Below are 21922 nucleotides of genomic sequence, written 5' to 3'. Positions count from 1 at the left end.
TGAAGCCTAATAGTTTTAAGTAGAATTTCAAGAAACTCAGAATTGAATTAAAAGTAAATTTTAATGAAAACTCTTAGGAATTTCTTAGGAGCACAACTCCTGCGAACTCCAGAGGAAAATTCCAATGGCATTCTGAGGATAATTTCATAAAGTTTGTGCGAGAAATCGAATCCGGAGCATAAGTACATGGATTTTTTTGAAAAAAAAACTAGAAGGAGGATTACAATTAAATCTAATTATAACTCCAGGACATCTTCAAAGGAATTCGGAAATAAATTCAGGAGGGTTTACAAACAAATTATGAGTAGAAATCTAAGGAATTTGTGAGGAGAAATGCCAATTAATTCTTAGGAGACTTTCAATGTGAGTAGAATTCCAAGGGATGAAGTGAGATTCAAAAGGAAATATGAAATGAATTCATTGAATATGCGAAGAATCTTTCCAAAGGGTTTCTTATTGTGGAAAATTTTAAGGTAATTCAGAGGAAAACTAAAATAAAATTGAATTCGGAGGATAGTTTCAATGGAAATCTCCGTTGAATGTGGAATGGACTATTCTGAGGTCTTCAGAACTACTTGAAAGTTCCCAAATTTTTCCTGAAGTTAATGAAACTGCCTGAAAGTTTTTTTTTGTAGTTTGAGAAACTGGGCCTGATGCTCACAATACTTCTCATCAAATTCTTAAACTTCCCTGAACTTTATAGGGCTTCCTAAATTTTCCTCAATTTTTCTAACGACCATGGACCTCCTCTAAAGGTTTAACAATACGCTGAAGTTCTCGAAACTACTTTAAAATGTATGAGACTTCTCTAATGTTAACGGAACTGCTCTGAGGTTTTCTCTACTTTTCTGAAATCCTCAAAACTTCTCTTAAGTTTTTTTTTTTAGTTCTCATGAAGCTTGTTATTGTTGAACTGTCCTAAAAAAATTAAGCTTCCGTGAACTTCTGAACTTATGTGAAAACCTTAATTAATTTTTCAACGTCTCTGAAGTAATCTGAAAATATTGGAACTGCTTTAAATTTCCCACTAATTTTCTCAATCTAATGGATTTCGGAGCTTTCGGAATTTTTGAAGCATACTAAACTTCTTTCAAATGTTCCCGCAATTTGCTAATGTTCATAAAAATTCCAAAAGTTTGCGGATCTCCCCTTAAGCTCCATCGATTTCTATGAAGTTCTCGAAATGTTTCTGAAGACCACTGTCCTTCTGTGAAGTTTTCGAAGTTTTTCTAAATTTCTGGAATATTTGTACACCCGCAATTTTCATGGAATTAGAACGAAATAATTAATAGTTCTATAATTTTCTCTGAAGTTCTCAAGATTTTTCTAAAGTTCATTAAACTTCCCTTATATTATTGACACTAATTTAAAACTTCTTCAATATTCTAGACTTTCCTGGTGTTATTAAAACTGCCTAAACGAATTTCTTTAAAGTTCGCTAGGTTGCCCTGAATTTATCAGTATTTTTTAAGAACCCGCAACTGCACTGAAATTAATTGATTTGCCTTGAAGTTTCGACAATTTTCCTTACTTATAATAACCATTTTAAATGCTCACTATTTTTCCCTGAACTTATCTATGCTAATCTCAAGTTCTCTAAAAAAATTTAATAATCTGGCAAATTTTCAAATATATACTTACGCTTCTGACGTTTTCGGATCAATCACAGAATTCTCGGATTATCCCATAATTTCACGGAACTCCTTGTAAGTCGCTGAAACTATCTGATCGTCGTCGAAGTACTCAGAAACATCGCTAAATATCATGTCACTATCTAAAAATATCTAAAGGTATCGCTGCTTGCTAAAACTTCTCGCATATTTTTAATTAATGGAACTTTTTAGCTAAATTTTCGCATTTTTTAAGTTCTTGAAATCGCCATGACATAACACCCTTCATAACATCACGTTTTCTGGATATTCATAAAAAATTTATCACGTTCCAGAAATTATCTCGGAGCTTTGCTGAAGTTTCCGAAAATTCCCTGAGTTTCTCGAAACTTTTTTAAAGTTTCTACAATTTCCTTGACAGTGTTCACTCGGCTGTCGACAGAAGCAGACCACTCTCAATGTGTGTCTGTTTACTCGACAGCAACCATTGTGTGGTCCTCCTCATTGTTTTTCATCAGCAGTTCTTTCAGTCGATGCGTCGTCGACTTTGGAAAGCAACCGTTTCGTGATGAATGTGTGAGTGCTGACCACGTTTTGCGTCCATTGCTGCAATGGAAGCGCTCTGACATTTTTGGCGAATCTGCCATACAATGAAACCACTGGAAGCGGATCCCGTTCTAGTGGAGGAGGCTTATTGGGTAGGGGAAGATAAATTGTTTATTGTGTTGTACCTTTTGACTATAGTTTTAAGATGTATTGTATAGTGCAGTGCTGCAAAATCTCGACAGTACACGGGGATATTCAAAATTCTGCTTTGGTCACTCATTTGAGCTAACAGTTATCGTCAAGGCAAACCATGTCAATTGTCAGTGACAATGCTGTCAGTGACGAACATGTGCAGATTTTTGTATTATTATTTTGTATTAGAAATTAAATGACTTGAGCAAAACAATTACATGGAGCCGTTAGAGTGCAGAAGCATCTACGTTCTGAACTGCTTGGATAACAATCATGTGACTTAGAATGCACGAAATTACACTTTTTGTTACCAGGTAAATCTTTGTCATGGACGAAAAATGAATGAAATTTTGACAAAGGGTTTTTTGAGGATCAAGTATATCAGTGACTATGTAACGAACCATTTTTTCAATATCGCACGAAAGTCTGTCAATGACAATGACAAATCTCAGCACTGGTATAGTGAACAAGAATCCTCGGCTCTGTAAAGTTAATTGGGTTGAGCCTTATCAAATAAATTAATAAACAAAAAAAAAATCCTTGAAATTTTTAATCTGCCCTTTGCTTTTCTGATCTGTCTTAATGTTCTCGAAGCTTTCCTAAAGCTTTCAATTCTATTGAAGATCTCGGTTCGGCTCGGAAATACATGGAATTCCCGTAAACACCTTTAAATTTCTCTGAAATTCTCTGGACTTCTGTGAAGATACTGAAATACTTCTGAAGTTATCATAATTTTCTAAATTTTCGATTTAAGATCTTCAAAAGTCTGGACTAAAGTTACGGGAACTGCTCTTAAGATCTGAATTTCCCCAAAGATCTCTAGATATAGCTTTTTTGAGGTGCTAAGAACTTCTTAAAAATTTGTAAAATACCCCTCAAGTTTTCTATACTTCTCAAGTTCGCTTGACACCTGTGACGTTCTCTGAAATTATAGGAACTTCATAAAAGTTCCTGGAAGTTTTTGGATGCTAAAAGATCCGGTTTGAGGTTTTTAAAGCTTCCCGTAAGTTCCCCATATTTTCAGCGTGTTAACTTACCTTATGTTCCCGAATTTTGTTTAAGGAGCTTCAATGAAATTCTCAGCATTTCCTTTCATTCCTCAGAACTTCTCCAAAGTTCCTACAATTGTTGTGAAGAATGGGACTGCAATGAAGATCTCTAATCTTTCATAAAGTTAATTGCGAGCTTGAAATAAATCATTTATTTTTTCCTTAATTCTGGCACTTTGGAAATGTTCACTATCTTGAAATTGTACATGGAATACGAAACTTCAAGACATTGAATATTTTTAGATCTAGGACTTACTCAAATTAAGTAAGTTTTTTTAGCTTTATTAAAGTGAGAAATTGTGTAAGTTTTAAATGGATTTGATTGTAAAGCTGTTTCTTTAAAACTGATTGCCATGTCTTAAAAACGTTTGGGTTAATTGCTGTTGTTGTTGATCTACAAAAAAAGCATATTTTTAACGCATTTAAAAAATTGCATTCTTATTATAAGTCTGGAATTTATCCGTTGAAATTCAGGAAAAACGTGGAAAACTCAGGTAATTTTATTTATAAAAATGAGTAGATACCCTGTAGTTAAAGAAAGACGATTAAACGTCACAAAGCTGCTTCGAATTGTTCGAAAATTAGAACAAAATGTAGGCATCGATTGGACTATCAGATCCTAGACAGTGCAGTTCAAGAAAAAAGTTGAAAATAGTTACTGATTACAAAAAAAAAGTGACTTTAGACTTTTTAGTGACTGACTTAAAAAAAAAAGACTTGCTACCAGCCCTGCTATTGTATCGTGGATCAATACGTCTGATAGTATTATAAAGCTAACGTTTTTGAATTTTACTGTCCTTCTTATATTAAACCACCAAAGGGTAAATTGATGTCTGTGATTTATTCCAGTGTCTTGGGCAGCGTTCTGAATAAAAAATGAATAGTTTTCAGCAACATCGCAAATTACAATTATTTCACCTACGTTCAAAGAATAAAGTCATGAGTGATTAACTTATCAATTTTATCTACGACGTACGAGGCAAACTCATCTGCAGGTATGATAATGTTTTCCAAATTGCAACGATTAGTAAGTAGTTAGCCACTGTTGAAAAATAACATCTTCTTTACCACTTTTATCTATTAGTGTAGCAAGTTTGTCTGAAACTTCTTCTTTGGTATCACATTTCTTGCAAGCTCGAAAATAACACTCGTCGTCCTAATAGAAAATTTACGAACTAGTTTATCCATTATTTATCCCTGGGATACAATTCTTAAACTATTTAACATCCATTTTACATTCCCATGAATTGTGCACAAACATAAATTATTAGTTCCTTTACTATCAAGTAGCTTACAATGTTTGGGTCTCAATGTTGTAAGTAAGGTGAAGCCAGTATTGTACTCCTGTACCTTTTTTTAAATATCGTCTATGCCTCTTGAGGAGACATCATTCGAAGACGCTTCTGAATTCGTTCTTTTTGGCCATTTCGGAGTTCAGAAACGTAATCATTAATTCCAGGCATTGGCCTGCTTATATCATTGTGTATTGAAATCTATAACAGTTTTTTTTTGTCTAATTCATTCGTTCTTTCACCAACTGTTTAATTTTTTTTACCATATACAGTGATGGCCTTTAAATTAGCACCATAAGCCGATTTTCATACAAACTAGCCAACTATGGCATGTTGCAGCTATGTTTTATTATGATAAATTGAGCTGAAATTTTGACACAGAACTACAAATATGCTGACCTTTACGTGTACGTAATATCAAATTAATGGAAGCGCTTGCCGGAAATTGACGGGCTGGTTGAAAATAACCAACCAACTGGCACATTTATAATTCGAAATTATTGAATGTTACTGAAATATACTTTCTCACTATCTTTATTATAACTGCATGGCATTGTATCTACATCTTCACTTAAATAGGAAATAATTTATACCTATTGGTTGAAGAAAAAAGGAGATGTTTTGTAACTATATTTGAACTTAAATGGGAAATGATATACAGGGTGCGTGACGAATTTTTGCAGTAAATGGCATATTTGAGAAAAAATACACCAGTTAGTTATTCTAGCAATGAATTTTGTGCGATTTATTTTCTTTCGCAACATATGGAAGTTGTAAGTAAATTTATTCAAAAAAATTGCCTTCCCTTTCGACGACTGTAGTTAGACGCTTCCGGAAACTGCAGTATGCACGTTTTAAAATGTTTCGATCCATAGATGTCATCACTGCCTTGATTTTAGCTTTTAGCGACTTAAGTGTGGTGTGAGGGGTTCTATTGGTATCCCGTTGGACGACGCCCTATACAAAATAATCCAACGGATTGATATCGGGACTGCTTGGGGGCCAAATTTCTTCCTCCCAAATTTACGAAATATTTTCCGTAAGCCATTTCTGTGCTTTATTAGCAGTATGAGCAGGTGCTCCGTCTTATCACTTTCCCAAGCCTTTTTTAATATTATACACTGTTCTTTGAGACACATTTACCGACCGAATTATTTCTTTCATGCATACTCCGGCGCGCAACAAAGCGACAACGGCTGACAGATTGCTCTCTTGTTTCGACATCTTTACGTTTACTCAATATTGTTTGTTTAAATCTTACACCTAACAGTATAAGCTATCCAGTGCTGCCAAATATATCTAAATCATGATGCACAAGCATGAGAAATTACTATTTGAAATTTACTGCAAAAATTCGTCACGCACCCTGTATAGCATGCACAGTAGGGTGCTTCATTCTGAAAAAAGTGATGAATTTCTGATGGGCCACCCTCCAGTTCGATTCATAGCCCCAAAATATGAACCTGTGCAAAAATTGGTAAAGATTGATGAAGGTTTAGAGGTCGCGCCAATGATTTGAAATTTGTATGGGAATTACTATGGAAGAATTTAAAAAATCGCTTATATCGCTATAACTTTGCTTCTACTTGTCAAAATGTCGAAAAAATTTAGTATGTTATTGCTATGGCAATAAACAAAAAGCCTACAGTTGCTACGCTCAGTTTTGCAGCGTATCAAGAATTATAAAAATGTGAAAAAATGGCAAAATAGGGTAAATTGACAGATGAATATGTACAAGGCAACAACGCCAATTTCATCGCAACAACAACAGGCTTGTTGATCATTGTCATGACAACCACATATTTTTTTTTTTCAACGTTTGGACAACTACAACCAAAGTTAGAGCAATGTAAACGAAAATCAATAATTTCCCATACTAATTCACCAAAATCTCCATACAAAATCCAAATCATTGGCGCGACCTCTAAACCTTCATCAATCTTTACCATTTTTTGCACAGGTTCATATTTTGGGGCTATGAATCGAACTGGAGGGTGGCCTATCAAAAATTCATCACTTTTTTCAAAATGAAACACCCTAATGCACAGTTGTACACACCAACTGCTCATTTGTTAATAACTTTTCACTCAGTTGTTGACATTTGTTTTTCTTTAAAGTAATTGATAGATTAGGATCATAGCTTACTATTTATTACTGGAATTAAAATCTACTTTTTCTTATGTACTTATAAAAAGCTTAAAGTTTATTCTATCTACTGCTTCAAACAGAACTATGTTTTGTCAACTGTGTGCAAAGTTATTAGCAAATGAGCAGTTTTTTTGGTCACGAACTGTGTATGCCAAGCATGCCTATATATAGGTAGAAAACAAGAAGATGTCATGACAATGAAACCAGTTTCTCATGCGTTAAGAAAACCATCTTGTTTGTGATATATGCTATTTGTTCTGGCGGATTATTGAGACCCGTATTCACCGTAACATGTTCTGGTCATAAATCCGAAACCAGTTGACCCATTACAAAAATATTTAAAAGCTTTCGAAAAGATCATGTTACCTTTCGTTTGGAGATAGTTGAGTTCAATTCGATTTAGTGGTTGTCGAGTAAGACGTCTCTCAATGTTTTGTAATTTCTAATTCCCACATGTAATTTTTGACGTAGGACTACGTCTTTGATTTCTATATGGGGGTACACTTTGTGAAAACCGAAAATGGAACATGTAACAAATTAAGAAAGATTTTGAACGTTAATAACTCAGCTACCCCTGGTCCAATTTCAATAATTTTATCACCAATCGATCAGAAATATGGCTACGCATTGATAACAATGCTTCCGAATGTTGATTTTCAACAAGAAACTATTGAAAAAATGGTAAATGTTCAGCATTGTCCAAAAGCGTCGAATTAACTAACAAATCCACCACCTACATACATATGCTGCTTCTCCAGCACAGTCATCAGAGAGTAGTAAGTAGACAAAACAAGTCGAAGTGGCATTCGCCTCCGATCCTCGGGCGCGTGCGAATAGGGAGGATGGAATTGCGTAATATTTTACACACTCATCGCCATGTTCAGAACCAAACGCAAATTCTTCGAGATAACCACCATCCGTCGTCTGGCTCGCCGTGGCGGTGTCTGACGTATCTCCGGTTTGATTTACGAGGTGTGCTGAAGGTGTTCCTAAAAAATGAGATCTGTGATGCTGTCACCTACACTAAACACGCCAAGCGTAAGCGGCCATGGATGTCATCTACGTTTTTGAAGTGACAGAGACGCACTCTGTTTGGTTACAGAGGTTAAATCATCACCAACATTGGAAACAAAACGGCTCTTTTCAGGGCCACCAAGCTTATTACAGTAAAGAGTAGCAATAGAATTCATCTGCCTGTTTTTCCATATTCAGAACCACCGACCACACAAAATGCTCATGTGATCAAACTGGAAGCAGGGATACAAATTGTTTTGATCAACCATGATCAACTTTGAATCGCCACGGCCGGATATTTTCGATGGAAGAAGCAACAATCTAGCATCTAATTCGACGAAGACGACAGGAAACATTTCTGGATCAACAATAGAATAGGGCCCATCAGCATTTGTAAACAAACCGTTCCAAAGCCTCACACAAACCAACACCAACATCTTGTAGGTAGAAGTTTCCCCTATCCGATGATGGTGTTGGTTTGTGTGGGTGGCCTTCGCTTTGTGAGTAAAGGGCTTTGGAACGGTTTGTTTACAAATGCTGATGGGCTCTTTTCTATTGTTGATCCAGATTTGTGAAGCCGAGTTATTTACGAAAGAGAGTGTCGATGAAGAGAATCGATCAATGTAGATAGGACCTATTGAAAAGTGACCCGAGATTTGTTTTCCGTACTGAGCTCCAATGCTACCGACGCCAGGGAGGCAGCTCCCAGAGATGTTATGCCTTAGAACATGCCGATGGCGCCGACTGAGATTGGACCCAGGCCTGCTGGGGTGAGAGGTAATCACGCTAACCACCGGCGCCGATATCTATCACGGCGAATGAGAACGACCCAAATTTGAGTTTAGTTATCTCAGAAATAAGTGCAGGAACTCAGCGATGAGTAAATATTCCTCATGTTTTCCCAGGTTTTTCCAGGATTTACCAGGGAAAAATTCCCGAATTTGAGAAAAGTAAAGATTGGATTCACTCAGTCTATTGGTACTACTCCGAGACTGAATAAAATTTTCGTCAATTTCCTCATTTTCTGGCAGATTTTTTAGGTTTTCCACAGGAAATCATGAGACAAATTTACTCATCGCTGAGTTCCTACAGTTTTGGCGATTATGAGTGAACTAAACTCAAATTTGGGGCGTTCTCATTCGCCGTGTACGTAAAAAGAAAATAGCCAGTGTCGCTACTTGATAGCAAACTACTCATAATGGGAGGAGTCTTTGTAGCTTTTATACCACTTGGTTGCACATCATTCTGCTTTAACCTAAAAAGATATAAAGCAGCGCTGCTGTCTGGTATCAGCTCGATTCGCTGCCAGACTGTTGAGCAGTTCAGTCGATTTGAATTCTCTCTAGTTTCGTTCGTTCGTTCGCAAGTCGAATTAGCTCCGCGTTGTATAGTGACGCTCTCGCTGACCCAGCCATGGGTAAGAAATCGCGCGGTAACGCGAGTGCCGGCTTACCGGGAAAACAGACTCTCCCAGGAGACGGCGCGACCACCGAGCCAGCTCAGAAGAAGCAGAAGAAAACCCCATTGCCCGTCCCGACAGGCGTTGCGGACCCGCAGCCGGGGCCTCCCGGAACTAAACGACCCAGACCTGAAGACATCAGCGCCACCGCATCGGCAGCAAAAAAGCTGCTGAGCAACAATCCGTTCTCCGCCCTGCAGAACGGAGCCCAGCCGCAGTCGGACCCTGAGACGGTGCCTAAAAAAGTTAAGTTGCCACCCTTCTATGTGAAGGGCTTCCCTCCCGGGCTATGGGAGCAGCTGGATTTCTACATTAAGCAGGGCCTTCGCTGCACCATTCAACGGTGCACGGAAGGCTACAAACTGATGGTCTCGGCCGAAAATCACTACAACGCCGTCCAGGCCCTCTTGGACAGGATGAAGCTGGAGTACTTCTCCCACGACGTCGAGGCCACCAAGCCGCTGAAAGTGGTGCTGCGCGGGCTCCACGACATGGACACCACCACCTTAATGGACGAGATTAAGGCGAACGGCCTCAAGCCGGTCGAAATCCACAAGATGACCCGCAGCAAGGCCATCAAGTATCGTGACCAGCTCTACTTGGTCCATCTGCAGAAGAACTCCACAACCGTGAAGGATCTCCATACGACACGCACACTGTTCCACATCGTAGTGAAGTGGGAGCGGTATAAGCCAACCCACCGTGGCGTCACTCAGTGCTCGAACTGCCTATTGTTCGGGCACGGCACCAGGAACTGCCGCATGGCCAGCCGCTGCATCAAATGCGGCAAAAACCACAAGATCGACGACTGCGACAGCATCGAGGAAGCCGCTCCCACATGTGCCAACTGCGGTGCTGCCCACAAGGCCACGAGTAAGGCCTGTCCGAAGCGGGCCGAATACGCCGAGATCCGGAAGAAGGCCTCGTCCAACAACCAGCCCGGTCGCAAGAAGGTCCCGGAAAACAACGCGCAGAACTTTCCTCCGTTATCACCGGTCCAACCACGGCCAATTCCAGTGTTGGCGCCGCTCCCGCTCAACCAACAGTTGGCTGCTGCCCAGTCGGCTGCCGCTGCAGTACCTAGTCAAGCCTTCGGCCCATCGACGGATCCCCCTGCTCCGGGATTGGCCGGTACAACCGGTGAAGCTACAGACGATTCTCCGCTGTCAACGGATGAGATCGTCACACTGTTGGCCCAGGCCATCATCATCAAGCGCACCTGCGCAACAAGAACACAACAGCTCCAAGCTATCATCTCCTTCGTCGCTAATTATGGACCGTGAACCCATAAAGATCGCCAACTGGAACGCTCGCTCCGTAGGGGCGAAAAACATTGAGCTTGCAGACTTCCTCCGCAAGCACGACATCGACGTGGGCCTCCTCACCGAGACCCACCTCAAGACCGGTGACAGCTTCTGGCTGCCCGACCACAGCATTGTCCGGCTTGATCGCACCACCTCCAGGGGGGCGGTGTCGCGGTCATCATCAAGAAAGGCATCAAGTACTGCACCCTACCCCACTACCGCACTTCCATCATCGAGGCCGTCGGCGTAGAGGTGGAAACATCGACCGGAAACATCCGGTTCATCGCCGCCTACTGTCCCCGGCAATGTACCGTTAGCAATGGTACAGCACAGCAGTTCAAGAACGACCTTGCCATCATAACCCGCACCAATGCCCGCTTCGTAATCGGAGGGGACCTGAACGCCCGGCACGAGGCCTGGCGGAACTACCAGCAGAACCAGAACGGCCGCCTGCTATTCGACCATTCCCAGCATGGTCTCTATTCCGTCTGGTTTCCGGACGAACCAACCTTCACATCACCGACGGGCAACCCATCGACGCTGGACCTGTTCTTGGCAAACACCAGATTAGCCAAGCCGGTTGCCGTCAACGACCTGAGTTCGGACCACCAACCGGTGCTGACCGAGCTGGGCTACAACGTGGCCCCTGCACCGTGCCAGCGGAAGGACTACCATCGAGTCAACTGGGTCCAGTTTCGACGCGTGGTCGACCGCCACATCGACGACAACCCACCGCTCGACACAGTGGAGGACATCGACCGGGCCCTGGAGGGTCTCCATCAAGCCATATCCGTGGCTGACGAAGAGTGCGTTCGACGAGTTCCTGTGAGGGGTAAGTTTCAAGCAATTGATTCCCACACCAAACTCTTGATTCGGCTCAGAAATGTTCGTAGACGCCAGTTTCAGCGGACTGGGGATCTGCAGCGTAAATACGAAATGGTCGATCTGAATCGGCAGATCGCTTCCAGAATGGTCTCAATCCGGAACGAAAGTTTCGGGCGGCTCGTTCAGAACCTGGACGACCGTTCCAGACCATTCTGGAAGGTTGCCAAGGTGCTGAAGTCTCACCCCAAGCCCATTCCACCACTTAGAGTCAATGACGAACGGCTTATCACCAACGAAGAGAAGGCCAATGCGATTGGGGAGCACATTGCCCAGTCGCATTTGCTTGGCTCTAAAATCCCAAGTCCACTCGAGAACCAGGTTGCGCAGTGCGTCCTGACGTTAGATGCCTCCCCTTGTGCCGTCCCTCCAGAAGAACGGATTACAGAGGAACAAATTTGCTCAGCGCTGAAATACAGTAAGAACATGAAGGCTCCCGGGTTTGACGGAATATTCAACCTAGCGTTGAAAAATCTCAGCCCGAGGGTGCACTCGCTGCTAGCTGCCACCTTCAACAGATGCTTGGAGCTGCACTACTTTCCAAGCATCTGGAAGGTGGCAAAAATCATCCCGATCCGCAAACCTGGGAAAGACCCTTCACTACCGTCAAGCTACAGACCGATTAGCCTGCTCTCAGCGCTGAGCAAGCTGTTCGAAAAATTGATCCTCAGCCGACTAAACAAGTTTGTGGAGGAACATGACATTCTTCTTCCGGAACAGTTCGGGTTCCGTAAGGGGCATTCCACCAATCATCAGCTAGTGCGGGTGATGAATAACATCCGAAGTAACAAAGCTGTATCCAAGTCCACAGCCATGGCCTTGTTAGACGTCGAAAAGGCGTTTGACAATGTCTGGCACGACGGACTTATATACAAGCTTTGTAACTCCAACTTTCCACCATACCTTGTGAAAATCACCCGTAACTATCTCCAGCAAAGGTCGTTCAGGGTGTCGTTGAATAGTTCCCTTTCGGGACAATTTCCGATCCCAGCAGGTGTTCCGCAAGGGAGTCTGCTGGGACCACTGCTTTACAGCATCTACACGTCGGACATCCCTCCTCTAGGAGACGGTTGCGTGTTCTTTCTGTTTGCAGATGACACCGCGATAGCCGTCAAGGGTAGGATGCCTCGTGAAATTACGAACAAGCTCCAACGATGCCTTGACACCTTTACTGATTATGCCACCACGTGGAAAATCAAAATCAACGCCTCGAAAACCCAAGCGATCATGTTCCTTCACAGACAATCATTAAAACTTAAACCGTCTCCCTCCTGTACCGTAATAATGGATGGTACAAGGGTCGAGTGGTCCACTGATGTTACTTATCTCGGGATGTTGTTCGATGAGAAGCTCCTGTTCCGCTCGCACATAGAGAAAACCCTAGTTAAGTGCTCCGCCTTGGTTAGGTGTTTGTATCCGCTCATTTGCCGCAGATCCCGCCTCTCAAGGCAAAACAAACTGGCTGTTTACAAACAGATCATAGCCCCCGCGATCTTCTATGCCGCCCCGGTGTGGGAATCGTGCGCTCAGACCCACAGGAACAAAATCCAGGTTGCACAGAATAGAGTGTTGAGGATGATCCTAGATCGTCCATTCGACACAAGAATAGCAGACCTCCATCAAGAGGCAGAAATTCCCAAAGTAGATTCCAAAATTGATGATATGACAACTAAATTTATTCAAAAATGCAATCTTTCTGAACATGCTTTAATAAGCAATTTGTACATAGTAGGTTAAGTGTATATAGTAGAGTAGGTTTTAAGCTGTAAATAGTAGTATTAAGTAGTTTCTCTTCAAATTCTAAAAACAAAACAAACCAATCCCACCAAGGTGGTCGACCGTGTACTAAGTCTAGGACTAATCCTGTAAAACAAATTTTAAATTTTGCCCATACCTAAAGATGAAGAAAGCAATTAAATCACTTAGTAAAAAATTTATATGGTAATCGTCCAAGTTAAACTAAAATAAAGATCATTTAAACTAACTAACTAACTGGTATCAGCTCATTTTCGCTTCGGACGGCGTGGTGAGCAATAGCAGCAGTAGGTCGTGGCAAAGGAGGTGCCAATCGTCATAGCAAATTCTTCGAGATAACTACCATCCGTCGTCTGGCTCGCCGTCGCAGTGTCTGACGTATCTCCGGTCTGATCTACGAGGTGTGCTGAAGGTGTTCGTGGAAAATGAGGTCCGTGATGCTGTCACCTACACTAAACACGCCAAGCGTAAGTGGCCATGGATGTCCTCTTCAATAAAACGGCCCTTTTCAGGGCCATCAAGCTTACATCAGTAAAGAGTTGGAATAGAATTTATCTATGCTTGTTTGTCCATATTCAGAACCACAAGCCCCCAACGACCACACAAACTTGGAAGCAGGGGTGCAAGTGATTTTGATTGATTCTCGTAATCAACTTTCTTTTTGAAAAAGATTACTACAAATTTGGATCGCCTACAATTCAAAACCGGAAAGAGTTGAGATAATAGATATTTCAGGCATAACATTTGATAACGGCACAAAAGCATTTGTAAACAAACCTTCTTAGGCCCTTTACACGCGAACCAAAGTACGCTCACGCAAACCAACAACATCATCGCATAGGGGCAACTATCACCTTTCCGTAAGTGGTATTGGTTTGCGTGGGCGTACTTTAGTTCGCGTGTAAAGGGCCTTAGAATGTTTGTTTACAAATGCTTTTGTGCCGTTATCAAATGTTATGCCTGATTTGATCAATTAAAAGAACTTAATGCTCTTCACATTTATTCCGTCCACTAGCGGTCCTACGTCAAGCTTCCGTTTGTGCCCCTAGGCACAGACCCTTCTACTTTTTTATATTTTCTTATAAAAGCTCATACAATTTCCTACAAATCATCGTTTGACACTATTTTTATAGGGCTTATCCATTTTGAGTTATAATTGTTGTAAATATTATTCGAAAACAAGTTCGGCCCTTTTCAAATGGTGATCTTGATTGTTTTTTAATAAAATAAGTATGCGAAGTTTCTTAACTAGAAGTTATCCTTACATCCACAAAGTTTCATTAAAATCTAAGGGGATGCTGCCAACCCCATGTTGGCGTGAAATTCGTCATACATATGTTTGATTTCTGCATTTTTGAAATATGTAAAATCTTGCAAACCAAATCAAATGTAAGTGTGGATTTCTTACATCCATACAAGACACATACATGTTTCATGCAAGAAATCTAACGGAGCTTCATTTAACGGACTGTACTACCCATAAACACATAACAATCGCATTATAATAGGAAATCAAGCATAGATGTGACTGTTGAAAACAATGGCGATGGGCACCGATCTTTCAGCAGAGCAAATAAAACGCACAATTGCTATATTTGCCACATGCTACAAAGCTGTAATATTTATATAATTAAAATACGCATCAAAATACAATACATTACAGTACTTACAACTTCGGTGTTTTCTCGCATTGGAATAGCCAAAGAGCGATTTGCTCTTCCAATGCGCCCGTGCCGTCGCTTGCCTTCACTGATCTATTGTGACTGTGATCATTGACAGCACGGGCGTGTACGAGAAAACCCCGAAGAACGACAAACAAACACACAACAATATCACACATTTCTTCAAGGGGCTCGTCGAGCGGTTGCAAACGCAACAGTGACTGCTATGCTTTTATGGGCAATGTAGCGTACCAAGAATGAATATTTTCATGTAAAACCTTCATGAGGTGATTTTCTAGTCCCAGTACATTGAAAGAAACTTACTTGGTTCGAAAACTAGCTAGGTATTATAAATTATACTAAATTGTTTAAAAAGTCTTCCAGAATCTGTTCATGTGATATTACATTTTCAAATTCTTCATATATTTTATACATATCTGTAATAGAATCTTACGTTTCCCAGTTAAGTTTAAGGTGATTCCTCCACCACGTAGGCTATACATGCACTTCCACTTCGAATTTTCAATTACACAAATCTCGGAAATCGGTGCCCAATTTCAACTGAAATTGTTACTTCATGTATTCTGAATTTGAATGTTGCACGTGTCGTAGAAGCTCATATTTGTGCACTTAAAGTTTCGAAGTGGTTCCGTGAATAAGTATGTCACAGCGATTCACCTTAAGCCACCAATTGTTTTATCCTACTAATTGTTGATTATTTTTTTCAGATGCGAATGCATTCATCATACCTGAGGAGCTGCCTTCCATTCTCTCTCTAGTCTACTCCAACATCCCGCAAATAAAGAAAGGTAAGAAACTCGTGACTCAGGACGAAGTGAGGAAAAAATCGAACGCACCATTGTAAGTAAATCCCAGTTGCAGTCGCCGTACACAGCCACAGTTGGTATTACGTAAAACAATTTATTGCTCATAATTGTTTGCCGCCGCAGCCGATCGCTCCACACTGCCGCATTTGCTCATAATCTAATTGCGGCCAATATTTACATCTGCGCAACCCGAAAAGAAAAGCGGACCGCGGAATGACTCTTCAAATGTCGACCAGTAAAGCGGTTAGGTAGGGTAGAGAACTATTTCAGCCCTCCCCCCGAAACCCTATTTCAAGCACGTGGTTTTTTCTAAAGAAAATTAATCAGAAATCTATCCAAAAGGTGCTCTATGATGTGGAACATCATACTGCAAATAATGAGCAAATAGGGTCTCGGGGGCCGAAGCCGTTCTCCACCCTAGATGTGCATTTTTGTTTTCGACGTTTTGTCATGTGGAGACAAACATTATTGGTTTTGATTTGAGCGCATCAAATTGGAGAGGGCAAAAATCTAAATGTTTGCATTCGGTTTGATCATCACCAGTAAGCGAACGGGATTTCGAGGACAAGGTGCCGCCGCACATGTTCGCCACTAAGCACTCATGACGAGAGACTAGAGGCATTGCAGTTTGACGAATTGCGTGACGACAACTTGAAGCTAATGGCAGCATATGATTAATTTCGAGTTGCCCATAAGAATGTGAAGGTTTCGGCTATACAGATGAGTTTATTTGCATGATGAAATTATGGCAAATTTGGCATTACCAAGTCTCAGAATGCAGGAAGGACTTGTAAAGGTTAATCAGAAAATTATTTTTTTTTTTTAATTTATATTCCTGGAATTGTCGTTTGAATCTACCTGATTGTTTGAGGAAGATGTCAGCTGTGTGGTGTCCATTTTACTTATAACATACATATATTAATTGCAAGTATAGTAATGAACGATAGCGAATTTTCCATTACCATAAATCATAGCAAATTAAACCGTTCGAATGCAAAATATGCATCTACAGCAGCGAGTTCATGCGCGAATAGTTCCGAGTTTGGTGGTGCATTAGAAATTACACGCAATCCCATCATACTCCGATCAAACCACGGGTTGGGTTTGACCACTTGGTGCATGGTAGCTGGTGGGCATAATTTCCGCATTTCTCCAGTGCTATCTGTGGACAACCAGCCGGTCACGCAAAAGTATGATGTCACTTACTCCGTGCCCACAGTAACGAGCCATCAATTATCTCATCAATCGCTTCCTCGCTTTGGCTAAAACCGGTCACCGATGAATAGCTGTTATAATATCAAAGACGGCTGACTAAGCATTTATAGGCAGTCATGAGTCGAACGAAATCGAAAGTGACCCCCATCATGCGAGGAGCGTTGCTTTTTGCGATGAATGAAATGGCAGAGGCTTTCCGCTTAACTAGGGTACACGCACCAATAGTGGAGGTACGTTAGTGCGATGCGTTCCTATAGTGGCTTATGGAGGCTCCATAAGCCCCTAGTTATAGGAACACATTGCACTAACGTACCTCCACTATTGGTGCGTTTACCCTACACGATTGGAGGAGATTCATTCACAGCCGCCGTGCGATCTAACGATTCATAATATTTTACGCAGTCTGTCTCTGTGTTTATGTTTGATTTTTTTCCAATACATAGGCCTATAATCACCAGTTTTTGATCTTTCTTTTCGTGTATCTTTCGTTTCCAGGAACGGACTCTCGGCTCGGTTTTGGCTTCCGACTGGGCGAACACGCCGACTTCCAGGTGCAACTCGAAATAGGCCCACAGCAAAGAACTAGACCAATAGGTAAGGTATCTGGGACGGACGGGGCGGGACTATGCAGTTAGTGTGGTGTGGATTGGGGACAGAAGTTGCTGATTTAGCGGGGTTCGATGTGTGGATGTTGGTCATCGTGTTTTCGAAATGCCTCCCTCAGACTATGGAGAGTTATAACATGTTACAAGGATACCTTTGTAACATGCTGTAAATCAGCGACAGCGACTACCTTTTTTAACTAGTTCGTTTATTTACTTGGGCTCAGTCGTGTGTGACAGTTTGCGGAGCCAAAAATCAGTAATGCTTGAATTGACATTTTAAACAGCAGTAGTTCTAGGTTAGAATTGGGTACCAATTACTCGTGGCGGGCTCGAGGTTAATGGGTAACAATTTCGATTGGAAGGAACTAGGTAGGAACCTGGTTTCTGAAGCCTCCTTCAGAACTCTCGGACGGTTGACCAAATCCTGGCTTTGCAGGGGCAAGTAGCACAGAAACAGAAGGATAATAAGACTGGGACACAATGGCTGGAAATTGTTTGGAAAGGAGGGGATGGTCACATCAAACTCTAACATCAGACAAACAAATGAATTCGTAGATCGCCTGCATGTAGAGAAGATCACGGGTTCCCAATACATCTCTTACTTCACGGAAGGATTGTCTACCTCGGACCACAAGGGTATCCAACCGTCGTGCTCTGGAGGCGTCATTACCCGGGCAATACCAAAAGGCGCGATCGATGTCATCATAACCGGTTCTACACCTACACCCAACCGGTGGATGTAAGATTCGCTTACAATTATGTGGGATTCATCATCAGAGGATGTAAGTGGAGACCGCATGAACCGAGGATGCGATATACCTAGCTGCGGTCCGATGTAAGAAAATTGGAGACCGAAAAATGTGGAGTTGTATTAGTGAGTGAAATTAATTATGTCGAAAAAAATAGAAAAAAGGTTGCCGACTGGACTCGAACCACGGACGTTGCGACTATCAGACCTGTGCTTTCTTCACTGCTCTCTCCATGCTTCTGAATATGGGCAGCCTAAAAGCAAACATGAAGCGCTCATTTTCTCACATGCTCGACTTCGTATGCTTTTTCTGCTGGAGAGATTCGAGTTAAGTGTGTGCGTCGTTCTACAATGTTCTACAATGTGCTTCGTTCTACAAGCTTACTGGTACCTATAGTCGAAAGCGTAGATGCAACACGAAATAGAAATGCTCGACTTCGTATGCTTTTTCTGCTGGAGAGATTCGAGACAAGTGTGTGCGTCGTTCTACAATGTTCTACAATGTACATCGTTCTACAAGCTTACTGATATAGTCGAAACCGTAGATGGAACACGAAATAAAAAAAAGACAAAAAACCATTACATCGCCTGCATGGTCAATTTCTAACATTCGTTGCGATGTTCATGAACAGAGGATGATAGGAAACGGAACTAACATTAATTGTAATAGATTTTTGGTTTGCGTGTACATATATTGCTGTCAACGAGGTTTATTCTGTAGAGATGCTCGTCTAGCGAGTAGTGGTTGGACATAAGTCTTGACATCACGCGAATGAACCCCCAACTTACTTCCAAACATTTGGAATAATGGAATGTAACCACCGCCCAAGAGAATTACTTGTCCAATCGTTTTGCCAACTTAAAAGAGAGCTCTGATGTACTAATGGGAAAAATTCATCATGTGAAATTCTTCTATCATAAATCTCGCCTTGTTGTGCGCCCACCTTTGCGAGAGAGAGTCTGCCTTCTCATTGCCTGGGATTGAGCAATGTGAGGAAACCCATACAAAGGTACATATATGATCTTTCGACCAGTAAACTCATCTGCTCCCCTACCTTTGAAAGGAAATAAGATGAGTGCCTACCTTGTTTCATCGACCGAATAGCTTCAATCGAACTGAGACTATCCGAGAAGATGTGGTCTATGGGCATGTCGGAAATCATCCCCAATGCGAAGTTGATTGCTGCTAGCTCAGCAACATAAACGGAACAAGGTTCCTGAAGTTTCCGAAAGGCGGTTCAGTATATTTTTAACTACCTTGAACTACCTTCACAGGATATTACTTAATGTTCTCATCAATTTTTTAAAATCATTTCTCTTCACAGAATTTCTTCAGAATTCCTCTAAAATAAATGTGAGAATCGCTTCAGAATTCTGTTGGCATTTTCTTAATAACAGTTTAGCAATTCTATGCAGAATTATTCATTACAAACATCCTGGAATTCATCCTAAGATTTACTATTATTTACAGTACTGGACAAAATAAATCATAGACCCATATAATTTTTCTTTGGAGCTCGATATATCAGGTAGATTCAAACATACAATAATGGTTTGTTCTGCAATACTTCTGTATGTTTTTCGCTAAAACTGTGCAGGTATAGAATATTCAATATATTGTATGACTTCACGCAGAAAAATGGATTTTTGTTTCAGGGCTTAATGTATTTTGTTATTGATTCAAACATATTGTATCACTATTTCAACAAAACATATTTTTGAATCAACAAAATGGTTTTCAAAATCAACAAACAGATTATTGACTCTACAAACGGTTTGTTGATTCAAAAATATTTTTCTTTGAATCAACCGAATCATATATTTGAATCAATACTAATAATATATTGAGCTCTGAGCCAAAAATATATCCATTTGAATTTAAAAATCATTTCTCTGCGTGTTTCTAAATCATCATTCATAAGTTGTAAAAGGAGAATTTCGAGTTGGACAAAATAAATCATACGCCTGGTTTCTTATTGAAAATTCTTGTTTAATTCAACTTTCAACTTACATTTTAACACTCTCAGTATTTGGTATGACCACCCTTTGCTTTCAACACTGCTTCCTGCTTCTTGGCATACTTTCGATGAGGTTTTGTAGACATCCTGAATCGATATTTTCCCACGCTGCTTCAAGTGCTTCAAAATAAACGTTTTTGTTGGAAACCGATGCCTTATCCACTTTGTTGTCCAAGTAAGACCACAAATTCTCAATTGGGTTGAGAACGGGAGATTGGGGAGGCCATTCCAGCGTTTTGATCCGATTTGATTTGAAAAATGCCGTTGGTTTTTTTTCGATGTGTGCTTTGGGTCATTATCTTGTTGGAAAATGTAATTGAATTCCAGGCCAGTTTTCAGTAGCGAAACTTTCAGATTTTCACTTAACAAGTCAATGTACACATCTGCCTGCAGTCATTATTCGCTTTATATGAGCCAAGCTTCCAACACCAGACCACGCAAATGCTCCCCATACCATGATATTTCCGCCTCCGTGTTCAACCGTCTTTTGAATGTATGGTTCCTTAAGAGCGTCACCGGAACCTCGCCAAACCCTTGATCGCCTTTTCTGTCCAAATAACTCAAATTTGCTCTCATTCGTCCACAGAACTCGTTTCCAGAAGTCCACAGTCATTTCGGCGTACTTTTTAGCAAATTCTGGTCGCTTCCGTTGGTTCCGCTTGTTGATAAAAGGACGCTTCGATGCCAAACAGCTTTTCAAACCGCTCTCATTAAGTCGCCGGCGAACAGTACGTCGACCTACATTGAGATCCATCGATTCCACAATATGCCTCGACGAATACTTCGGATTCTGCTTAGCCATTCGAACAATTCTGATGTCATCACGATTCCTTTTCGCACGATGGCGTCCTTGTCCGTATAAATTCCTCACAATTCCTCGTGTTTCGTACTTTTTCCATATGTGCTGAACAGCTCCAACTGAGATCGAGTACTTTTCGGCAATTTTCCGAAAAGAAATTCCTTTTTCACAATCGCAAATCACCAAATTTCTAACATCGAGCGAAATCTGCTTTCCCGACATTTTTCACTTTTCAAATGACGCAAACAAAACACAATGGTGCGATGCGCACGCTTCCTGGAACAAGAACTGTCAAATATTACGCCGTGATGCCAAATGTTCAGATTTTGTTGTTTTGTATTCGATGGCTAAAAAACAAAATCTTATGAGTGTATGATTTATTTTGTCCAAGCACAAAAGTGAGCATATATTTATTTAAATTTGTAACAAAAATAGCAGAATATTATAACAATTTTCATTTAGCTAATTGAATGCGTCATGAGAAATACTTGAACTTTTCTGAATATACTGCTGAAATTGCGTGCAAAATAGCAAAAATATGATGTAATGTACTTTTTGGGTTGAGCGTATGAATTATTTTGTCCAGTACTGTATAAATGATTCTTTCAAGAGTTTACTAAAGCTTTCTTTCATAATTCTATTTACATATATAGGGTTAACTACCCCATTTCCGGCCTATTAAGCACAACCCGCACTTTGTTTTTCTTAATCTAGCGCAGTTTAGCACCAAACGGAATGTTATTATTTGATGGCTTCCAAATTTATTTACCTTTCTGTACGTACCGTAAGATTTGATAA

At 40.8% G+C, this 21922-nt stretch overlaps 1 protein-coding gene across 1 annotated transcript in view; it reads left to right on the top strand.

Moving 5' to 3' along the window:
• Positions 1–21922, top strand: part of snsl (snustorr snarlik) — a 61314-nt gene that overhangs the window by 35770 nt on the left and 3622 nt on the right. The window contains exons 2-3 of the mRNA XM_065227589.1: positions 15641–15721; positions 17450–17548. Coding sequence (XP_065083661.1) covers positions 15641–15721; positions 17450–17548 — 180 coding nt within the window. The remainder of the gene's footprint in view (positions 1–15640; positions 15722–17449; positions 17549–21922) is intronic.

Source organism: Ochlerotatus camptorhynchus, unplaced genomic scaffold, assembly GCF_037179485.1.
Source record: "Ochlerotatus camptorhynchus isolate MF236.1 unplaced genomic scaffold, CSIRO-AGI_Acam_v1.1 ptg000274l, whole genome shotgun sequence".
Lineage (NCBI taxonomy): Eukaryota > Metazoa > Arthropoda > Insecta > Diptera > Culicidae > Ochlerotatus > Ochlerotatus camptorhynchus.
The sequence above is the reverse complement of the archived record's forward strand: the minus strand, read 5'-3'. Positions and strand labels throughout refer to the sequence as shown.